At 39.8% G+C, this 18,433-nt stretch overlaps 2 protein-coding genes across 4 annotated transcripts in view; one reads left to right on the forward strand and one right to left on the reverse strand.

Moving 5' to 3' along the window:
• slc15a4 (solute carrier family 15 member 4) overlaps window positions 1–11,140 on the reverse strand; it is a 36,398-nt gene extending 25,258 nt beyond the window's left edge. The window contains exons 1-6 of the mRNA XM_084361046.1: window positions 10,955–11,140; window positions 10,167–10,789; window positions 6,290–6,582; window positions 5,463–5,604; window positions 5,131–5,211; window positions 1,793–1,973 (exon numbers count right to left, since the gene is read on the reverse strand). Of these exons, the coding sequence (XP_084217172.1) occupies window positions 1,793–1,973; window positions 5,131–5,211; window positions 5,463–5,604; window positions 6,290–6,582; window positions 10,167–10,739 (1,270 nt within the window). The 5' untranslated portion in view covers window positions 10,740–10,789; window positions 10,955–11,140. The remainder of the gene's footprint in view (window positions 1–1,792; window positions 1,974–5,130; window positions 5,212–5,462; window positions 5,605–6,289; window positions 6,583–10,166; window positions 10,790–10,954) is intronic.
• A 112-nt stretch (window positions 11,141–11,252) lies between these two features.
• Window positions 11,253–18,433, forward strand: part of glt1d1 (glycosyltransferase 1 domain containing 1) — a 28,151-nt gene continuing 20,970 nt past the window's right edge. For all 3 annotated transcript variants that reach the window (XM_084361047.1, XM_084361048.1, XM_084361049.1), the window contains exons 1-4: window positions 11,253–11,753; window positions 12,294–12,445; window positions 12,603–12,708; window positions 17,422–17,473. In XM_084361047.1, the coding sequence (XP_084217173.1) occupies window positions 11,686–11,753; window positions 12,294–12,445; window positions 12,603–12,708; window positions 17,422–17,473 (378 nt within the window). In that variant the 5' untranslated portion in view covers window positions 11,253–11,685. The remainder of the gene's footprint in view (window positions 11,754–12,293; window positions 12,446–12,602; window positions 12,709–17,421; window positions 17,474–18,433) is intronic.

An 18,433-nucleotide genomic window follows, 5' to 3' on the forward strand; every position in this document is an offset into this window, starting at 1 on the left:
AGGCTCTAAAACATGAGTTTTAACTATACGTATATGAAACATGTTCTTTTAGATCCATGTATTTGTCTGTTGACCATGTGGTCTTTTACACATGCTGCTGTCAGATGACTCTGAAAGAGGCAAAAAGTAAAGGTGCAGTTCACCTATAAATGAAAACTCAATCATAATCTATTCACCCCCATGCCGATGGAATGTCATGTGATTGATCAACATTCCTGGAGCTTCACAGCAAAACAGTTCTGAATCATGCTTCTAAACAACTGAGGTAGCTGGAGAGTTGTTTTAATATGTAAAAAAAAACAAAAAAAACACACAAAATGTAAAATGGCTCCATACAGCTTGTTTTCCATAATCCAAGTCTCTGGAAGCCCCGAGATCCCACAATGATTTTAAAAGATATTATTATTTACACCATTTTTCTTCTTTGTGTTTGTCAGTGTTCCTCAGAAGTTGGTGCATGAGCTCATCTGTGCATCGAGGGTGTAAATAACATCTTTTCAAATTAATTTGGGATCTCCGGGCTTCCTGAAACTTGGATTATGCCACATAAGCGGTATGGAGCCATTTTACATTTTGTTTGGTTGTTTTTTTATGTTTGAAAACAAGTCTCCAGCTACTTCAGTTGTTTGGGAGGATGCTGCAACACTGTTTCGCTGTAAAACTGTGAAACTTTAGGGTGAACTCTTACTTCAATTACTTTATTATGTTTATGAGGATGAAGATAATTACCAGTTTGTGAATATAACATGATATATACAGTAAGTTTGGTTTTATTTGATGGCTCCAGTAGTCCTATTGTAAGTCTAATCATGGGGCTGCTCATGCAGGATACGCATACAGAATTGCTACTGTATTTGGCGACATGTAAATCATATCTGATATTATTATCGCATGAACAAGTATTTAATAAACTTACCACTCAAAATTGTTGTCAAATTTGATTCAGTGCATGTTTAACAGTCAATAGGCAAACAGGTTGACACACACCAGTCGATTCCTAAAAGGTCACTAATGACATAACATGCTCATAATCAAAGTGGCCAGTGTATTGTGCATCTGAGGAAGGAGAAAGGGCAGTGGCTGCAGAAAATATATTGTGCATTGATTCTCAAGAGTGTTACTGATTTGCTTTCTTCCTGCCTCCGGGCTTGTCTCCCTCAAAACATTTCAGCCTGGATGTATCAATGCAGCAGCAGCACCCGTTGATAGGCCTGGCTGAGACTTTACTTCCAAAATAATCCATAGGCTGGAAGTGAATAGGACTGAGCTGCGCTGCTGCATGCGGGTGCAGTCGATCAGGACCAAAAAGAGAGATGCCACAGCTCCCCCTGTGCTCTGCAGGGCAAAAAAAAACCTCTAGGGCTTTTTTCCCCATTTTCCAGATGAAAAGTGATGTTTTTATTCAGGGACAATTAATACATCTGTGACAGACCATCTGCTGAGTCTCACACAAAGCAACACACTAAAGGCAATTTAGACAGTAAAAACAAAGGATTTAGCCAAATATCTGTTAATCATACTTAGATACTAAGCAACAATATTCCCCATACTGCCTGCCACATTTGTATCATTGTGGGTGAGGAACTGACATATTAGTGCCATGTTTCTAAAGTATCTGAATTAAAGTGAATTAATTATGTAGATGTAGCACTAAAGCTGCATTGCTCGTTCGCCTCAGAAGTACTAATTGCATGTGGCATTTACCACAAGCGCTAACTTTGTTGTTTCATAAGTGTTCATCTGGCCTACTTATGTGAGAGCACAGAGAGGACATGTCTGTTAGTGCACTCACCCGCTGCCACGGCCGACCACATAACAAAGAACATCCCCACTGCAATCCTCTTCAGGGAAGAAGGCAGCAGGCCGCGCCGTTTCAGAATGGGGTCCACCACTTTGTCCTTAAGGGGAATCAGCATAAGGATGAGCACTGCGTCGAACATGGTGAGCCAGGCGGCCGGGAAGTGGAACGTCATCTGGGGGATCCAGGGGAGAAAAATGAGGTATAACTGTGCAAAAGGCGACAACGCATGACAACTACGGAGAATGTCAGTGCATTCAAATACAGTTCACCAAGTGTTTGTGTCCATATGAGTGTGCATGTGTGTGCGAGTGTGTGTACTTGGGGCTTGATATTGCTTTGGCACCCCCAGGTGGCCAAAACCAAACATAATGAAATGAAAAATATTTATTTAATCCAAATAAAAGGCAGCACAGTAATATCAATTATTAGAAAGTAAATAGTAAAATTATTGTCTATTGTCTATATTGTACTATCATCAAAAGTAGAGCTGGTTTAACATGCATATTAAATGTGTAAGTGGCATAAAAAACAAAAGGTAACTGACTTAATTCAAAATTAACATTTTCAGCACAAATCTGAATCCATTACCATAAAGTGCAATCTATGAAAGGAATAATTACACTGTGCAAACGGAGTGGAAGACGTATCAATCAGAGAGAAAGGCCATTGTGAGCAAACAAAGTATCTACACGGCAACATCTCATTGACTGAGCAATGAAAGACTGCAAACTGCTGCGGATGTTTTTTGCAATTCAAATTCCGAAGTGCCATCTGAGCTCCTGATGGGTCTCTGGTTTAACACTTCTGATAGCATCATTTATTCTCAAATTGAATTTCCATTTCTTGGAGTCACCGCTGGCAATTTATACGCAGCTCCTTAAGAAGTGTTTTCCTCCCTTGTTTGCCCATTATCATATTCAAAATGATAGAAAATGTGAAGTGAGACTTTCTCTTTGCCACGGAAAACCCAACATAAACGACAGAGGTGTCCCAGCAGGAACAGGTAAGTGGTGGGCATGATGTTCTTCTTTTTCTACTTCCCCAAACCTATGATATACATGTCAAAGGGCTGCACATATAAACAAAATATTATCAAAATTACACTGAAAATAAATGAAACATCCACATCGCAGAAGCTGCAATTTTTTGATAAAGGTAAAATGTGACAAAACAGCATTATAATGAAATAGTGTAGTGCTGCAGTGATGCCCTAGATTATAAATCTTGTTCTCCAGATGTAAGAAAAAATGTTGTTTGTCACATTATCAGACTTAGTTAAATTCAGTCATTAATTTTTTTCAGTGAAATTGTGATGCAAAAAACATAATTCCCAAAAATTGTAAATCATAAGGCAATCGTAATATCTATCCAAATAATTGCTACATAAAATTGTGTTTATATATATATATATCAGTTAAAAATGTGTTATTATTGAAAAAGGGGTAGTGAGTGATTTTTTTAATATAAAAAGGTCACAAGCCAAAAAGGTTGGCAACCACTTCTCTATATGGATCACTGGGTAGGGCTGCACAATATAGCATCTCAACATTGACAATTGCAGCGTGCGCACACGCAGTAGTGACATCACAGGACATGCAATGCCAAGTAAGGCGATCACATCCTGTTACAACTGTTTTGCTGCTTGATACAAAGGGAAAACTCACACAGTTTTCCATGACTTATCTGCAAGAGCAGTCGGTCTAATATTACATATTTTACTCTAATTTAAAAGGTCCAATATACAACATTCAGCCTCAGTAGATGTCAGGAAACAGCTATTTGCAATGTAAAGATATAGTGAAGTAAAGATATCCTGAGCAGAGAGTGACGTCAAACTCCCTCTCTGTGTGTTGTTATTGAGCTTCTCTGCTTTTTGGACCGTTGGACCGCCCTCTTTATAAATGGACACAGCGAGCAGGGATGTGTGTATTGTGTGTGTGGGAAAACCGTGGACTTGGGCTACTGAGTCATTTAATGCAAATGCGGTCTTGACTCTGGTGTTTGTCCCCAAAAGTGGCATAAGTCAGAATGCATGCACACACACACACGCGCGCACACACACACGCACTTTTTCTTCACCTGCTGGCATCCACCTCTCGTTCCCAACTTTGCTAGTTACAAAAGCAAAATAAGCCAATATGTATTTCCTCCCGCACAAAATGCACTCCCTCTCAAAATTCAATTACTTGACAATGATCAATTATTTCCAAATAGAGCTGTTCAATTTCAACGTTGTGCAGCCCTATCCCAGGGTACCATAAAGCTGAATTTAAGAAAAAGTAAATGTAAATGCAATTCAAGCCACAACTAATTCAAATATCATTTACATGGAGACATGAAATACAGGTGCAGTAGAAATCTCAGGGCCAAATCTAATTAAAACTAATCACAACACATTCACTACTGCCTCCCATTCCCAGTTATTAACATTATTATTAGTGTGGGCTCCGTTTCCTTGAAGAGACAGTAGTTGTTCATCTTAGTCATTGAAATGTGTCAGGTGAGGTGAGGGAGCAAATCACAGATCTCTCTAATCTCACTTCCCTTTTGATGTTGAGAAATGTCTGCGATGGTAGCAGAAAAGGCTTAGTTCTGTTTTGTTATGATACTAAATAGTACGTGAAGGGAAGAAAAAAAATAGAGTTGTGAAGCATAGTTAAACACAGTGGATTATAAGTAAATAAACTACGTCAGACAGTTTCACAGTGTCACAAATTTCAGTGCATATTATTGTAAAATGTAAGAATATACTGTATGTGTATATTTAGGTTAGATTGTGTGGTTTACAGGCAGAGGTTTCACTTCACATTTCCATGAAGTCGGTGCACTTCACTATCACCTCGCTCGTGCCTGTTTAAAAAGAAGAACAAGCGTACAAAGCAGTACACTTGCTCAGTTTTAAAACTTTGGTTTTTGAGGAGTCATGTATTGCATGGAATAACAGACGGTTTCAGTCATCGAGAACACAACAGTCTGTCAAAGTGAGAAACAGCAACACTAGTCACGTGAATCAGCTGGAAGTGTTGCTCTGGGGGGACAATCACAGCCAGGTTGCTGATCTGCAAGGTATTAGTCTGTGAAGTCAAGTTCTCACTTAATCCCCAAAGCATTACCATCTTTGCTGCAGCCTCCAGCTGTTGTCTACCATTGTGTGTCGGTGACCTACTGACTCCTTTAGTTTTAGCAGTGAAATCTAGTTCACATCTATTTATGTGGTGGCAGGTTGGTTAAAATGGTGTGTTTAACTCAATGAAATCATACAGCCGCTCCTTAATAACAAGTCAACAAGTCAAGCCACAGGCATCACAGGTAGTTGGACTTTAGTTTACCTTTTGGGATTCAGCAGTGTTGTTCGGGGCACTACCCGGGATCTTCAGATGAAGGCTCTGCAGGATGTAGGTTGTCTGCATCTGCAACGCAATAAGGAGATTAGGGTCTCAGCATGAAGTAATTCTCAGTGTAATGATCACTAGGATGTCTGGCACAGAACCATTCCTCTCCAATATTGAAACAGAAAATAATCTTTCCTCATATTAACACATGCATTTGAATATCTTCATCTGGAAAGCTCATATTGCCATATTCAGTTTCTTCATATTTATCATCTTATGTGTGACAAGGCTCATACAGTTTGTTTCACCTTAAAAAGGGATGATCTTACCTGGAAGTACACAGTCCAGTATGGGATTAGGGCGAAGAAAACTGGGAGGATTTTCACCAGAGCTTTCACCTCCTCGACTTTCTCTTCTGGAAATTTCCCTCCATAGGTCACTTTGGCGCTGTCGAGCAGTGTTGGCTTGTTGCTTTCATGGGAATAAAATAAGATCAAAAGACCTTTAAAATACTCTATAAAACTTCAAAGTGATTGTGACCTAAAATAAACACATAAATAAATATTGTATCCTAAACTCTTTAAGTATGAGACTTAAGCAGCCTTTTTTGTGAACAGCACTTCTAGAGATAGGAAAAAAACTTTATTCTAAAGCCTATAATCCCCATCTCTGGAGAATACGTCTTAATAAAGAATTCTTGAAAGGCTGCAGGATTGGCCAACTTAAAATATTCAATGTCAAATTTTTGAACCAATTGTACTACTTTGGTTCAAAGCCAAGTTACAGCACTTCAGAATAACTTTTCACCACAGGGAATCAAGATGAATGAGCGGACCAGTCGGGAAAAAAAGAATTATTCAGGGGGATCAAACGAGGCTTTAACTTAAAAGTCTACCAACAACACCTGGCTGATAATCTGCTGGATGAGAGTCCCCATGCCACAGAACTCTGCCATGAACCAAAACACTTGCTAAGAGCCTTGCCAGTGAGATGGATGAATGCTTTGCTACACCACAGTTACTGTGAGTGCGCTACTTGTCATTGAAGGAATGAATCACCACTTTTATTGCCTGACAATACAGTTTTGTGCTGTATTTTTCCCATCACTACATAAAGCGCTCTAAAACGACACCCAAAGGTAACATGCCACTCTCACCGGAGCAGGTTAGTCTCCTTTGGTTTCTGGGAGCAGCAGGCGAAGCCCAGGATCTTGAACAGATTTGTGAAGGCGCTGCCATCAGCAGGTTTGGTGATGAAGACAGTCCGGCCCAGAAGAAAGATAAGGAAGGAGATCCCAAGGCACACAGTGGGAATGATGTAGCCGAGCTCGAAGCTGATGTTTTGCTGGATGTAGGCCACTCCTCCCAGAGACAGGATGGCTCCTAGGTTGATGCACCAGTAGAACCAGTTGAAGAATCTTCGCGTGGCCTCTGGTCCTCTGTCTTTGACCTAAGAGTGCACACAATGCAGGAGTTGGTACAACATACAGGAGGAATGTAAAAGCAATTACAGAAAAGAGCTTAAGCTCTGAGCATCATTACAGCTACGTGTTAGACCAGTTTGATAGTAAACTAGCAGAATATGTCAGCTACAGAAGATGCCTGGTCACACGAGGAAAATCCAAATCTTATGCATTTAAGAGACCAAATCTTATGCATTTAAATGGTAGCTGCATTGGTCATTAATACATGCTTGAAAAATCCTGACAAAAAAGTGAGAAAAGAGAAAAGGCAAACTGCAGTGACAAAGAGGAACATTGATCACAAGCTGAAACTGACAGAAGTGTGACGTCAAGTTTCACTCAACACATAGGTACTTTGTTCAGTATTTCCATTTTTTGCTACTTAATACTTCCACTCCACTCCACTTATTTGATAACTTTTGGTTATTAGTTACTTTGCAAAACCAGTAAGGTTGCAGATTGCAACTAACTGAACTCCCCTCGTCTGACCCTCCCTAGCGTTGGCTGCCAAAATGTGAAATGTAAAATGCAAAGTCCCTCCCCTGAGTCAGTGTTTAGCTTGTCCGTTCTAGGCTTCTGTAGAAAGACAGTGGCAGACACATGTAAGAGGACCCACTCCCTCTGTAGATAGAAAAGGCTCATTCTAAGGTAAAGAAAACACAACACTTATTTTGGGGCTTTTCCACTGGCACTTTTGGCTGCGCTGAGGGGGCTGCAGTGACCCATGACAACCCACCTTGTCTACCTCAAGATAAAAGAAAAATACATTTTTAAAAGTCTCTGTGTGTCAGCTCTCAGTACTTTTGAGGCTTCTAGCAGAATCTCTGTGGTTTGAAGTTAAGGTTCTCTCCAGTATTCCTCTTTGTACTTCAAGATATCTGCTCTATTTTACTGTTTCATCTCATTTGCTTTCAGCTGTTTCAGAAAAAAAATATGTAAATATCTAAATAACAGGGGACTTTTACTGCGAAGAATTTATAGGAAATGAAACGTGTTTAAAGGTCCAATTTGTAAGATAGTTGATTGTTGAGCCATATTCCCAACTTTTCAAATACCGATGCTTTGAGTTCATAAGTTGGGCCATCCACCTTCTCACAAATTGAGCCTTTAAAATGGAATTAGTGAAGCTTTGTTAGCGTCTATTCCTCAATAATACTGCAGGGAGAAAGAACATTTATAACCATTCCTTTGATGACTACTCCAGACAAGCTCATCATCTGTTAAAGTCACAACTTCAAGCAGGTACTCCTGTTGTAATGAAAATGCATATCGCTGCCGCGCTGGGCTGATGTGCGGAGTCAAACCAAGTCAAGCCGAGTTTCAGGTGAAGAATATTATTTTCACCTTTTGCCAATAGATCTCCCTGTATCCAACTCACTGGATCCTAATAGTGACATCTTTTTGCAGCTCCATCATTGCATGGAATGTCTATAGCCACATGAAACTGGTAGAAGTATAAGACAACAAGTGATATTGTTTTTCTTTTCATAGAGGAGGGATAACCAAAACAAACAACAACTTTTGGTTTATCATTTATCTGCTGACTGTGAGCATTCTTACAGGATTTGCTACGACAGCCTACACCATTAACTTACCAAAATAGCAATAAATTCAGTTAAATATCTATGCCAGCAAATAATATTATTCTCATAATGGCACTGATTCATTCCACATACAGTTACCCCCGTGGAGGAAAAGATTTTATCAATGCGTGATGAAGAGGGTATGTCTTTTATATGTGAACACAATAGATGCAGCCGTACAGATACAATTAACTACTGGGAAGATAATGTCACGGCATTCACGAGCTGATGCTAGGCATAAATCTTGCTGGCATTCCTCTCTGCAGCTGTGTAATGCAGTTAGAGAATTAATCATCACGCTCGAACTGACCACCTGATTGCCATGCGTTACCAAAAACTGCATTAAAACACATTTTAGAGAGGGGTGCTTTTGTGGCTCCTACTGTACATTTAGTCTTGGCAAATTATCAATCCGAGTAAGTGCTAATGTTACCTCAAACCTTTTGTCATGTCAGTACAGGACATTTAATTTACCATCTATTTTCAGTGTTGAACCTTCATCAAATACAGAATATGCAGAGTAAATATTACAATACATCTGCAGTGACTCATTAAAAGGAGAAAAATTCAGTGCCCTTTCTTTTTGTATCCTGTCTTATTTCATGTCCAAAACCTCTATTTTACAGATCAGCTGCAAACGATAAAATATTTTATCACGAATCTCAATAAAATAAAAAATAAAAAACACTCACAATAATTTTTATTATCGGGATAAATAGACTTGAGATAATACTGACAATACTCAGATGAATGACTTTAAAAAGCTGTCTAGATTGCTGAAGTACTTAAACTGTAATCTTATGTCTGTGCTCCATTAAAAAAACACTCACAACAGTGACTGTAGCAATTTTCACACTGCACGAGGGTGCAATTATTTCTTAGACAGAAATCAAGCCATACGTAACAGGCAATCTACAATTTTACTCGAACCAGACGCATTTCAAGTATTAACAGCTCCCACTGCCACTTAATTAGGACTTTCAGCTGGAGGAGAATTAGTTGGAAAATTGTGCCTTTAAGTGATGAACTTCATATTACATCTTAACTACACATAAAAAAGTAACCTGTTTTGCCAGGTTTTCTTAATGGCTTTTTGACACTCACTGGCACTGGCAAAATGGAGCTGATTTATTCCCTCTATTGCTTCTTTTGTGTGCTGCTGTACCGGTTTCTGTGTTTCTCTTACATTTCCCTGCAATGTATGGATTTTCCTTGATGTTGTGTATTGTGTGTGTTCGAGCAGGATCAAAGAGAGCATTGACAGAAACGTGAAACTCTTGTAACAAGCGTAGTGCGTACTAATCAAGTGCTAATCATATTCACACTGCCAGTTCCCTTTGAAAGGTTTTACCCATGCTGGGTTAGATTATTTTGGAAAACAATGATCCCATTGATGAACTTTTCTACTTCTGAGAATGCTTCTTGTAGATAATCTACCATTATTTTGGCACCAATCTGACAGATGTGTTGTGTTTCTTGTTAGTAGCAGGTATCATTCCAGGCATTGTTTTTGTGTGTTTGTGTGTGTACATTAGTGTGACTGAGAGAAAAGACAGAGGATTTGTTAGTGGCGACTTTATAATGTAAATACGTAAAAGGGGCCATGGCGATCAAGGGAATGCATGTCTAAATAAACTGTCACGGTGCAGCAGAAATCCCATCACATGTCTGACATGATGTTACACTGCATACCCAGTTTTACTGTATACAGAAGACAAATCTTATTATTCTTATGACGAAGTTTAGCCCGACCGATGCGCAATTTTTGGGGTTGATGCCAATATTAGGGAATAAAAACAAAAAGGTTTCACTGGCCGATATGTCACAACATATAGGCCAACACCGATTTGTCTGTGATTGGTCTATATCAGCCGATAATAATTTGCCAACCGATATATCAGCCTGGTTCTATAATGAACTCCGTGTCACCTCCTCTCTGCATTCTTTAATTCACACTGGGTGATGTGAAAGTGCTGTCCATACTTTACCTGATCTGCCCCAAAGGGAGTGATGTTGGACTTCACAGCACCCACACCTAATGCAATCAAAAAAAGTCCTGTGTAGACTACTGGGCCACAATATGGGGCACGAATAGGGCAGGTTACATTGCTTGAATCCGTACTGTTCTGACACTCAACAGGTTGCACAGGAAATGCCATCTCTTCTCCACATAGGTTTATCCTGGTTTCATCGTTCGAAATGAAAGGGAAAAACAGCATGCCAATAAAATACAGGATCAAACTTGCGGCTATTGTCCAGAACTTTCCAAGGTATGCGTCTGCCAACCAGCCTCCAAATGGTGAAATCAGGTAAGTAACTCCCATGAACATCAGAGGTGCCTGGCTCGCCTGAGTGCCCTCCCAATAAAAGGGACTACCATTGAGGAAAAGAACAAGATTGGATGTGATGCCGTAGAATGCAATCCTTTCTAATGATTCAGCCAGCAGGATGGCTGCACATGCCAGTCTCCTTCCCTGGAAAACTGATGGTGGTGGAGGTCTGTGGCCAGAATCAGAGTCCAAAAGAGGGGTGCTCTCATTGGCATCCCTGTTGTTAGCCATTCTCAACTTTCAGTGACTTGAGTTCTTCTTGTATAGTCAAGAGTTCAAACCTGTAAAGAAAATACAGAGGTTAAACAAGTTAGTTCACACAGAGAGAACAGCTAGCAGTGCCCAACTAACCCTTCCTTATCATATGCAACACAGCCACTAAACAGACCTAAAGTAAGCTAGCTTCAGCATAACGCTAGCATGGTAAGAGTTTGGTTTGACATTACCTTTAATTATTCAAACACGTCCCAGTGGTCTTCGGATATCTCCATTCACACAGCGCTAAAATGTTTACTTTGTCTCGTCTTAAGTCAATACTTCGCCAAAGGAGAACTGGAAGTCAACAGAAAACAGTGTGTCACAGTACTGTCGCGTGACACACCGCTCAGTCAACAAGCTGTCACAAGTTGCGTAGCTGTGGAGACGATTTGTAAGTGAACCGTACCGGAAGTGTCCACTATAGCAACGCGGTCTGCCTTATCCGTGTGATTTGGAAGTTAGTTCCGTTTGCGCAAACCTTGTTCCGCCGAAAAAGGAAGTGGTCGTGTGGTTGTTTTTTTCTTTTTTTGTAACCGCTGATTCTAGATTTGACAAACGTGTCATGCTCTGGCTTGGGCTTTTTTGTTGTGTGGTCTCCGTCCAAAAATTGAACTAAATACTGAAACAGGTCAGCAGTGCCTGTACAGTATGTGCTACCGTCATGCGTTTCCGGGGGATCAAATAGGAGACGGACTTGTAAACATGTCAAGCGTGGGTGCGTTGCCAGCTAATGAGCTAGCCTTATGGTGCTCACATCTAGCTCTGGGTGTAATCATGAGTTTCAGGAAATGTGATAGGTGTTGAGGACAGCGAGCCAAACAGCACACAGAGCCACTGCTTGCTGCATTATTCCCTCTGCTTCTGTTGTTTTAATGTTTACATTCTGACTAGTTAGCTCGTCAGAGCCTTTAGAAAAGAAATGAAATTACTCTTTCTTGCCTGTCTCAGCCCCCAAACTGGGAACCACACCACAGCTGAGAGGATAAGGTAACTGAAACTGTCGCTTAGTGTAGCTAGCTACAACAGCGGTTGCTAACGGTATTTATTAGTACTGGGAGGGGGAAGTAGTTCAAATGCTTATAACCACATTGTGAAAGTAGGCTACTCTACTACGAGTAAAAGTCCTGCTTTAAAAATAAACTTAAGTGAAAAAATGTACTTACGGTATGGCAGTAACGGTACCCATTGTGCACTAGGAGGTTCCCTGTCAGTGTTTTACCATTTATCTGAACTATATCTGTTTTGGATTATTAGTATAGCACTTGAGTTAATGTACTTAGTTATTAGTGTAGTTAACTATTAAACATGGCTACATGAAAATAAGGTTCCTGTAAACTGTCTCCTGTACGGTGGCTTTAAATCAGCTGTAACATGATTGAGGGAGGTGAAGCTCAGAAACCAGCAAAACACTTGATGACTGTTGATGAATAAAACCAAATAATTTTGAGACAAAGTTCCATTTATTTTTGCTGTTACCATCCTGTCTTCCCTCCAGCCATCCATAGTTGTATATTTATTTAATTTTAGGTCCCACATTGAATCAGCAGGACACACGTGTGAGCTCAGAGATGCAGCAGAGTTTCAGTCTCCTGCTGAGGTGGCAGGTCTTGTATCTCGAAATCCTCCATTTGAGGGTGTGCTGGCTATTCATCTGTTCAGAGCAGGCAGACTTCTCTTAGGTAAACATCCTCGCTGTTACATGATCTATCTACTTCTCTCCATACCTTCATTCCATTGTGTTTATCAGAATAATAGTTAGCATAGAAGTACACTTCGATCTGTCTCACAGGGGCAAATGTCAACACTGTTCTGTTTTATGCCTAACCTTTACACCAGACATCCAAGTACCCTTTGGCGTTATCTTTGGCGGAACAGACATAAATGAAGATGTGAAAGTTGAGCAGAAGCGTGTGGTTATGGAGCAGGTGCTGCTGAAAGCCAGGTGATGTTGCTGAGAAACTAACCCATTAACCCACTGTTTTCCAAAAAGCTCCAAACTGAGTACATAATGTTTACTCCTTGATTCAACACATCACACAGACTGTAGACCTGTTCTAAGCTATTTTTTATTTTTTGTGAGGGAAAATGCTCTTTACCGCTGCCATTATTTATGTGTTTTGAACATATTAACTAAGGTTAATATTTTGACCAGACACAGGAAACAAGATGAAATAGTCTAGTAACCAGCCAAGCCTTTACAGACTGCAGCTTGTAATGGTTCAAAGATAGAAAAGATACAAAACATAGATGTCAACACAGTTCAAATATCTGTCTATTGAATAAAAAACATTGAATGTAATAATACAGCTAGTGATAAGTACAGAAAAATAATCCATATTCCAAAAATTACTGAATGATGGAGTTTTATAAAATATTTTAATCTATATATTTACCAGAGTAGAGGTTTTTGGATCAACTTCACCTACTTCCAAGGTTCATGGAGAAGGAAAAAAGTCTAAAGAGGTCAAAAGCTCCAGGAACAATTGTAGTATATAGAGCAACTTTATTATGAGACACGTTTTGCCTCTTGGCCTTCATAAGATATATCATATTTGGTCCATAAACTGGAGAAGAGCAACTAAGAGGTGGTACTAAAGTTTGTAATTAAGTTCGTACGGACTTAGGTACCACCTCTTACTTCATCTTCTAAAGTTAATGGACCAAATATAGCATCATCCGTGTCCTTTACTGGACACTCCCCTCGCCTCTCTGTCAGCCTTTGACAATGATTGTCCTGAAGCCAAATGACCACATAACCAACCAACATGATTGTTGTCTTTTCTGTGTTTTATTTTACTTTTTTTTTTTTTTTTGCATTGTCAAATCTACCTTATTTAAATGTTGTTTTTAATTTCTTCCATGATGACCCTGGTGAAGGCCAAAGCTGAAACATGTCAGTCTAGTAATACAATTTTTCAATATACTACAAGCAAGAATCTCCCACTTCCAAAACCTAATCCATGACCATAAAAACAACCCCAAATTTTTATTCTCCACAATCGATCTTTTAACAAACAAAAATTTTAAAAGATCCTCCAAAACACCAGATAACGCCCTTTGCGAGGATTTTGCAGACCACTTCAGAAGAAAAATCAATGACATCAGATCCAGTCTTTTATCCCAACAGCTTTTAACACCTGGATCATTGCTTTTACCCGAGGAAACACTGGAGAGTTTTGCCCTGGTTGATGCAAGGACACTTGGTCAAGTTTTCTCCCAGGTAAAGCCCACAACCTGCCTTTTAGATCCCATTCCCACACCGTTTTTTAAAACACTCTTATGGATTCATTGAGGAACAGCTGCTGTATTTGGTGAATTGCTCTCTTCAGACGGGTGTCTTCCCCACCTCCTTTAAAACAGCGGTGCTGAAGCCCCTTCTGAAGAAGAGTGATTTAGACCCCAATGTTTTAAATAACTACTGGCCTGTATCCAACTTACCATTTTTAAGTAAAATTTTAGAAAAACTTGTTTTTAATCAAGTAAATGAATTTTTACAACCCATCAGTCTGGTTTTAGGATGAACCACAGTACAGAGACAGCACTTTTAAAGATTTTAAATGACATCAGGTGTAATTTAGATAACAACAAACTCACAGTCTTGGTACTACTGGATCTAACCGCCGCCTTTGATACAGTAGACCATCAGATTTTATTAAATAGACTGAGGAACCTGGTCGGCCTCTCTGGTACTGTTTTTAACTGGTTCACATCCTACCTCACTGATCGAAGTTTCTTTGTAAGTATGGATACATGTTCCTCAGGAACCCATAAGATAAAGTGTGGGGTTCCCCAAGGGTCAATTTTAGGTCCAACTCTTTTTAATCTTTACATGCTGCCCCATGGGGACGTCATCAGGACGTCATCCTGATGACACAGGGCCAATTGATCCCCTTATAAACTGTATTTTAGACATTAAGTCATGGATGGCAGCAAACTTCCTACAGCTCAACCAGGACAAAACAGAGGTTTTAGTCATTGGTCCTGAAGGCCAGAGAGAGAAACTTCTACCAAAGTTACAGGATTTTAAACCCTCAAAATCAGTAAAAAAATCTGGGCGTGATTTTTGACTCTGAGCTCACTTTTATTCCACACATCAAAAACATAACAAAGATAGGTTTTTACCATCTTAAGAATATAGCCAGAGTCCGCCCGTTTCTCTCTCAGGCCAGCATGGAGGTGCTGATGCATGCTTTTATCTCTTGTCGTTTAGATTATTGTAATGCCCTGCTCTCTGGTCTTCCCAAAAAGAGCATGCATAACCTACAATTATTACAAAACTCAGCTGCACGAGTGCTGACGAGGACCAGAGGGCGGGAGCATATTACACCTGTTTTAAAATCGCTGCATTGGCTCCCTGTGCGCTTCAGGATTGATTTTAAGGTTCTTTTACTAGTTTTTAAGTGTCTTAACGGTCTTGGGCCTTCTTATCTATCTGCATTACTTTTACCCTATCAACCCTCGCGGACCCTGAGGTCCTCCGGTGCTGGCCTTTTAACGATACCACAAGTTAGAACTAGAACACACGGGGAGGCGGCATTCAGTTATTATGGCCCCCGATTGTGGAACAGCCTCCCAGAGAACCTCAGGGCTGCAGAGAATGTTGATGTTTTTAAAAAGAGGCTCAAGACCCATCTTTTTAATCAGGCTTTTAACTGAACTCATTTAACTCTTTCTAAGTTCTTGCATTTTTTATTATTATTTATTATTATCTCTATTTATTTATTTATTTATTTATTTATTTATTATTTATTTATTTTTTCATTATTATTATTATTATTATTATTATATTTTATATTAATTTTTAGTTTAGTTTATCCTGTTTTATTACTTTATTGTTTTATTTCAATGTTTTAGTCGTTATTTATGGTCTACTTTATGCATTCTATTGTTTTATTCCCTCAGTTTTAGCTTCTATACCTTTTATCTTATTTCACTGTTTTAGCCCCTCGATTTTCCAGTGTTTCCTCCTGGGGGCCTACCACACCGGGAGTTGCTTCTGGTCCACCGATGGGGGTGCTGTCCCGTGGACGGCCCTGGCCCGGGTGGCTAGAGAGCTCTACACCTTGGTGTGGCGCCTCCTGTCTGCCTGGGCTCGGGGGGTCTATGTGGTGGCGCCCCTGCAGTCATGGACCATGATTCCTCTCGGTGTGCATGGCCCCCAAAGGTAGCTTCTTCCTCACCTGTGATTTCGGTGCCCAGCCATGTCTCCTTAGCAACAGCTAGTGTATGTGTGTGGGTGTGTGTATGTTTGTGTGTGTGGGTGTGTATGTCTGTCCGTATGTCTGTGTATGTGCGTGAATGTGTATGTAAATGTGTATCTGTGTGTATGTTTGTGGGGGTGGGAGGTTTGGGGTCTTCATGGTGTTTTGTATTGTTTTGTTTTGAACCCCTGTGAGGCACTTTGTGTTACAGTAATGTATGAAAAGTGCCATATAAATAAAGTTGATTTGATTTGATTTGAAGTGTTGCTGGAGCTTTTGACCTCACAAGGTTACACATCTGCCATGAGAGAGATCTGTTGGGTCCGTTTGAATAAGTTACGGTCTGTGAGCGTGTATCACGGCACGTTTTACTCACTTCCTTTTGTAGAGGTTTGAGGCAGACGTTACCACCCTGAAGTGCAAACAGGAAGTAACTGCGACCATTTACACCTGTCAATTCAAATTTTTGAAAATAGACAAATGAAAGTAGACAAGGCAACCTCTGATTTGCACTGTGATTTTCAGTTCTGGACATACTATCATATCTCTTGTAGCTTTGCAAGCTCAAATCAAAGCTGCTGTAACATTTGTGACGACCGTGAACAAATGGGATATTGCCATAAATAAATGCTGATTTGGCCTGTTTAAATCGCATCCGTCCTTTTAGTATTGTTGTAGATAGAAGAATTACGTCACAATTCAAAATTTGAAATTGTTGCAAAGCATTTGGATCATGATGACTTGAGTTCTATCTATGTATGTGCCTGGAGGACTGGCATGAAAGAATGAGGCTGAATGCATGCAAGCCAACCCCAGCTGTACAGGTTGAGTGTTTCTTTCTTCCCTGCCTTGTTCAACACAGGCTCATCAATATGTTGTCCTGTGTCCTGGTGTCAAACCCCGGTGTCTCCGTTATCATTATATTGAATATAGATGGTCAGACATCCTTCTCATAAATCTAAGGGGATAATTGCCTTCTGGGAGAAGAGGGGAGATCCATGAGATCTCCTGACTTCAAACATCTGAATCCACGCACCTCCCACTGTTAGTGCCTTCACACTCAAACCTTGATCATAAAATTCAGTAACCACTCTGAGGCTGTTGGCCTATTTAATAATGCACGCTCACACACGCACATATTAATATCCCCCCACTGTTTTTGTTCCAAATTCCCTTTGTTTTTCTCTTTGTATTCTTGGAATATTCACCCTTAAATACTTTGCCTTCAAACCCAAGTGTTGTTTCTGCTCTCACACGTCTTTCTCAGCCTGGAAAATTGTTTTGTAGCTGTGTTTTACTGTGGTTAAATCTGTTTTTTTTTTCTAGTGTTGTCAAAATTGTTGTTGCTTGTTAAAGGCCAAAACTTGCTGTTAGCAGTGACAAATTTTCTTATTGAAACAGCTTTCACAGGGGTGACGATGAATTATTATTTTTTTGTTTTTTTGTTTTTCCAGATTCGCGGTTGCATTTACTGACAAGCTGAAAGAAGAGGCAGAGTTATGCTTGGTAAGGTTATATTTCTGTACATTATTATATAGCGATATGTGCATTTTAAAAGAGGAACTGTAGCAGTTTATATCTGTTGAGCCCTGATTACTTTATTCTTGCATGTGCAAGTCTGTATTTGATGGGTATTAGCCTGATTAACGGTTCATCAGTGTGTTCATAACTGGCTGCTGTGCTGCACCCCCAGTCCCCCATGAAAGGTTAGCAACTGTCATAAGAAGTAATGTTTAACATAAACAAAATATTGACCCATGCTCAAAGCTACTAATAAAAATTAAGTAGAGAGAGCAAAAGTTTTTTTGTCTCGCTTACGGCACATCAGCAGACAGCAGGAGCCTGACAGCTTGAATAAATGGAGCAGAAGGGCTTTTACTATACAAACACAATATCCTGCCCTGTCTCGTAATAGTTTGGCATTAAAACAATATTACCGTGTTTTATTTTCAGATTAGATTCCCGCCGTAGGCTGCAGATTGAGGCGAGTGGCATGCTTTATCTCTGCCATTTAGTGCTGACAGCAGGCAGACAGGGCAGGCACTGAGAGGCATCACCACGCTTTTTATTGTGACAGAAAACACACTTAGAGGATGGATCTAGTGTGATAACATCCAGTCAATTTCCTTTTCATCCCCTCTGATTTATTTTGTAGTACCCCATTATCTGAGCAACTGCTTTCATGACTCTTTTTTAAAGTTTGGATTTTGATTAAATATGTTTAGAGACTAAATAGTGTTAATTGACTTTCTATTGTCTGACATAATGAGAACTAGAGACCATCTTGTGATGGGATCACATCAGCTGCAAGGCCTGGCAACATGTTGACGTTCTGGCCCATGACTAGTTAGTACTTACTTAGTAGTCATTACTACATTATTATATGTGTACTCAGTAATCATCACTACATTATTGCATGTGTACTCAGTAATCATCACTACATTATTGCATGTGTACTCAGTAATC

This window comes from Pagrus pagrus (assembly GCF_965226575.1).
Source record: "Pagrus pagrus genome assembly, chromosome: 8".
Taxonomy (NCBI): domain Eukaryota; kingdom Metazoa; phylum Chordata; class Actinopteri; order Spariformes; family Sparidae; genus Pagrus; species Pagrus pagrus.